General features: G+C 41.1%; 1 protein-coding gene across 1 annotated transcript in view; it reads left to right on the forward strand.

The window, feature by feature from the left end:
- LOC137646285 (uncharacterized) overlaps positions 1-3,577 on the forward strand; it is a 6,415-nt gene extending 2,838 nt beyond the window's left edge. Inside the window, exons 2-3 of the mRNA XM_068379396.1 lie at positions 898-1,456; positions 2,597-3,577. Coding sequence (XP_068235497.1) covers positions 898-1,456; positions 2,597-3,577 — 1,540 coding nt within the window. The remainder of the gene's footprint in view (positions 1-897; positions 1,457-2,596) is intronic.
- Positions 3,578-5,000: the final 1,423 nt, after the last annotated feature.

Genomic DNA, 5,000 nt, shown 5'->3' on the forward strand with positions numbered 1-5,000 from the left:
GTGAAAAAAAACAAATCTGAAAAGCTGCAAAGGCAGATGAATTATGATTCCCAAAGCAAAATTTCCTTTTCAGCAAAACAACGTCAAATCCTGATAATAATAAACAGCAAGAACCAGATAGAGCAAACAGGGAATGCAAAGAAGCGTATAAATAAGCAAGGTTTGAGCACACAAATAACTGACCTTTCCTTCGAACAGTGATTCACAACAGATCATCAAACGACGGGGCATCTTAAAATCTCTTTAGGTGCGATTGTTTCTTTAAGGTCAAAGATATACCAATGCATTGTTAGCAGGACCAAGATGAAGTTACTCCCTCAGACACGTTTTTGCACGGCAAAAGTTAAAGAGATGGAAGCCGTTGTTATTTCCAATGACTATTAGGAGCGTTGAGAACATATTTGTCTCCTATTATATAAAAAGGAGAGCTTATGTGACTATTCTTATTGAAGAAATAAAAAGCTTATTGGTCTCCTCTTATTAAAGAATTCAATGAGATATTATTTGTCTCCTCTTATAAAAGAAAAGATAATTGGTTATTTATCAAATATTTCTCTTCTTACTATAAAAAAGACGAGCTTATTTGTCTCTTCTTATAAGAAAAAAGGTAGGAAAAAAATTGTCTCCTTTTATTAATAAAGAAAATGAGAGCCTAGTTATATCTTTTTAATAAAAAAAAATGGGCTTATGTTTCTCCTCTTAAAAAACAGAACTTGTGTCTCCTCTTATCGAAAAAAAAAAATCTGAAATTTTTGGTCAATAATTATGGAATTTACCTTTTACTGATCATTTTATGGTGACAAATTGTAATTCAAATACACGCATACTGTTTACTTGAAAAGTATTCCAGAAAATTTCATTTACATTTGATGTTCTCAACATTCCCCTCCCCTTTAGGTATCTTCCTCCACCTCTCCAACATTCCCCACCCCTTCCTGTATCATCTTTCACCTCCCCAACATTTCCCACCCCTTCCTGTATCCTCCCCAACATTTTCCACCCCTTCTTGTATCCTCTCCAACATTTCCCACCCCTTCCTGTATCCTCCCCAACATTCCCCACCCCTTCTTGTATCATCCTCCTCCTCCCCAACTTTCCACACCCCTTCCTGTATCATCCTCTTCCTCCCCAACATTTCCCACCCCTTCCTGTATCCTCCCCAACATTTTCCACCCCTTCTTGTATCCTCTCCAACATTTCCCACCCCTTCCTGTATTCTCCCCAACATTCCCCACACCTTCCTGTATCATCCTCCTCCTCCCCAGCATTCCTCACCCCTTCCTGTATCCTTTCCAAAATTCCCCATCCATTCCTGTACCCTCCCCAACATTACCCACCCCTTCCTGTATCATCATCCTCCTCCCCAACATTCCCAACCCCTTCCTGTATCCTCTCCAACATTCCCCACCCCTTTCTGTATCATCCTCCTCCTCCCCAGCATTCCCCACCCCTTCCTGTATCCTCTCTAACATTCCCCATCCATTCCTATATCCTCCCCAACATTACCCACCCCTTCCTGTATCATCATCCTGCTCCCTAAATTTCTCCACCCCTTCCTGTATCCTCTCTAACATTACCCACCCCTTCCTGTATCATCCTCTTCCTCCCCGACTTTCCCCACCCCTTCCTGTATCCTCTCCAACATTTCCCATTCATTCCTGTATCCTCCCCAACATCACCCACCCCTTCCTCTGTCATCCTCCTCCTCTTCAACATCCTCCACCCCTTCCTGTATCCTCCCCAAAATTACCCACCCCTTCATGTATCATATCCTCCTCCCTAACATTCCCCACCCCTTCCTTCATCCTCTCTAATATTCCCCATCCATTCCTGTATCCTCCCCAACATTAACCACCCCTTCCTGTATCATCCTCATCCTTCCCAAATAACCCACCCCTTCCTGTATCATCCTCCTCCTCACCAATATTTTCCATCCCTTCCTGTATCCTCACCAACTTTCTTCACCCCTTCTAATATCCTTCTCCTCCTCGCCAACTTTCCCCAACTTTCCCCACCAATTTCTGTATCCTCTCCAACATTCCCCATTCATTCCTGTATCCTCCTCAACAATACCCACCCCTTATTGTATCATCCACCTCCTCCCCAACATTACCCACCCCTTGCTGTATCATCCTCCTCCTCACCAACATTCCCCACCCCTTCCTGTATCCTCACCAACATTCCCCACCCCTTCTTGTATCCTCACTAACTTTCCCCCACCCCTTCCTGTATCCTCCTCCTCCTCCCCAACATTCTCTACCCCTTCCTGTATCCTCCCTAACATTCCTCACTCCTTCCTTTATCCTCACCAACTTTCCCCATCCCTTCCTGTATCATCTTCCTTCTCCCCAACATTCCCCATTTTTTCTGTATCATCCTCCTTCTCCCCAAAATTCCCCACCCCTTCCTGTATCCTCCTCAACATTCTCCACCACTTCCTGTATCATCCTCCTCCTGCCCAACATTCCCCACCCCATCCTGTATCCTCCCCAACATTTCCCACTCCCTTCCTGTGTCCTCCCCAACATTCCCCACCCATTTCTGTATCATCCTCCTCCTCCCCAACATTCCCCACCCCTTCCTGTATCCTCCCCAGAATTTCCTACCCCTTCTTGTATCCTTTCCACCATTCACCATCCATTCCTGTATCCTCCCCAACATTCCCCACCCCTTCCTGTATCATCCTCCTCCTCCCCAACATTCTCCACCCCTTTCTGTATCCTCCCCAACATTCCCCACCCCTTCCTGTATCCTCACAAAACTTTCCCCACCCCTTCCTGTATCCTCCTCCTCCTCCCCAACATTCTCCACCCCTTCCTTTATCCTCCCCAACATTCCCCACCCCTTCCTGTATCCTCACAAACTTTCCCCACCCCTTCCTGTATCCTCCTCCTCCTCCCTAACATTCTCCACCCCTTCCTGTATCCTCCCTAACATTCCTCACTCCTTCCTTTATCCTCACCAACTATCCCCACCCCTTCCTGTATCATCCTCCTTCTCCCCAATATTCCCCACCCCTTCCTGTATCATCCTCCTTCTCCCCAATATTCCCCACCCCTTCCTGTATCCTCCTCCTCCTCCCCAACATTCTCCACCCCTTCCTGTATCCTCCCTAACATTCCTCACTCCTTCCTTTATCCTCACCAACTATCCCCACCCCTTCCTGTATCATCCTCCTCCTCCCCAACATTCCCCACCCCATCCTCTATCCTCCCCAACATTTCCCACTCCCTTCCTGTATCCTCCCCAACATTCCCCACCCCTTCCTGTATCCTCCCCAGAATTTCCTACCCCTTCCTGTATCCTTTCCAACATTCCCCATCCATTCCTGTATCCTCCCCAACATTCCCCACCCCTTCCTGTATCATCCTCCTCCTCCCCAACATTCTCCACCCCTTCCTGTATCCTCCCCATCATTCCCCACCCCTTCCTGTATCCTCACCAACTTTCCCCACCCCCTCCTGTATCTTCCTCCTCCTCCCCAACATTCCCCACCCCTTCCTGTATCCTCCTCCTGCCCAATATTCCTCACCCCATCCTGCATCCTCCCATGCATTCCCCACTACAATGTGGATGAAACGATAGAAATTGATATGAACTTTTCAAATGACAAGTTATTTGCTACGGGTAAACATGCTTCTAAACACGTTGAAAATAAGATGCTGTTCTAAAAGTTTGAATATTATTCGAAAGATTAATTGATATCCTATGTTTTCGTCTGCCGAAAAAAGTGATTGAAAAAAAACATTTAATTATTGTCTTAATAATCTAATATTATATGTATCTGAGAAAACTCCTAATAATTAGGTCATTAGTTCCATTCTTATATCAAGTACAAATTTCTATGAATGTTTGACATTTCGATTACAACACCACCTAAGAACAGTTCAAAGAGAGAAGGAAAAACCTTAATGATAGATATTTTTTTCAAAATGAAATGAAGAGAGAGAGAGAGAGAGAGAGGAGAGAGAGAGAGAGAGAGAGAGGAGAGAGAGAGAGAGAGAGAGAGAGAGAGAGAGAGAGAGAGAGAGAGAGAGAGAGAGAGAGAGAGAGAGAGAGAGAGGTTTTAGATGAAAATTTTCATGAAATCTATTTTCTCGTTCGGTCATTTTCTTCCACATAGTATTTCTGCTACTATGACTACTACTATGCTACATTAAAAGTTTTAATAATAATAATAATAATAATAATAATAATAATAATAATAATAATAATAATAATAATAATAATAATAATAATAATAATAATAATATACCTTCTGGAAAACAAAATAAATATTAAGATTTTTCTTCTGCTGATAATAGCAACAGCGAAAAGAAAAAAAAAAAAAAAAAAAAAAAAAATAATAATAATAATAATAATAATAATAATAATAATAATAAAAGTAACAGTGATGAAGACATCAATAATAATAATAATAATAATAATAATAATAATAATAATAATAATAATAATAATAATAGTAATAATAAAAAGTAACAGTAATGAAGACATAAATAATAATAGTGTTTTAAAAAATATCAACCCATTCTCTCCTTTGGAAATAAAGGAAGGAATAAATATACCAAAGCTACAGCATTATCCCTAGGTAACTGAGGTAATAACGTCACAGGAATGACTTGAGGATATCCTTGAAGTTATCCTTGAAGATGAATAACTTGAGAAAATAGAAAATCTTTTCTTCAAGTAGAACGTGGTATTGAAGCAAGGAGAAATGGTATAATAAATTAGTTTGTAGCGTAATGGCTGAAGAGGGTTCGTGAAGATTAGGAAGCCACTATTTATGATGACTTTAAGAAAAAAAATATTCATGATAGTATGTTACATTTCAGTAAAAACATAATTTAGCAGATAACAAAAATAATTATTATAGCAATGATAATGTTAATAGTGTTGAAGAAAAACCAATCTCTAGGTAAGGTAAAAATCACCGCTACCCCCTGGTGAATCGCTCCATTCAAAGGAACAGAAATTAAATCTAAAAAAAAAAAAAAAATTTT

The sequence above is a fragment of the Palaemon carinicauda genome, chromosome 9 (genome assembly GCF_036898095.1).
Source record: "Palaemon carinicauda isolate YSFRI2023 chromosome 9, ASM3689809v2, whole genome shotgun sequence".
Classification (NCBI taxonomy): Eukaryota; Metazoa; Arthropoda; class Malacostraca; order Decapoda; family Palaemonidae; genus Palaemon; species Palaemon carinicauda.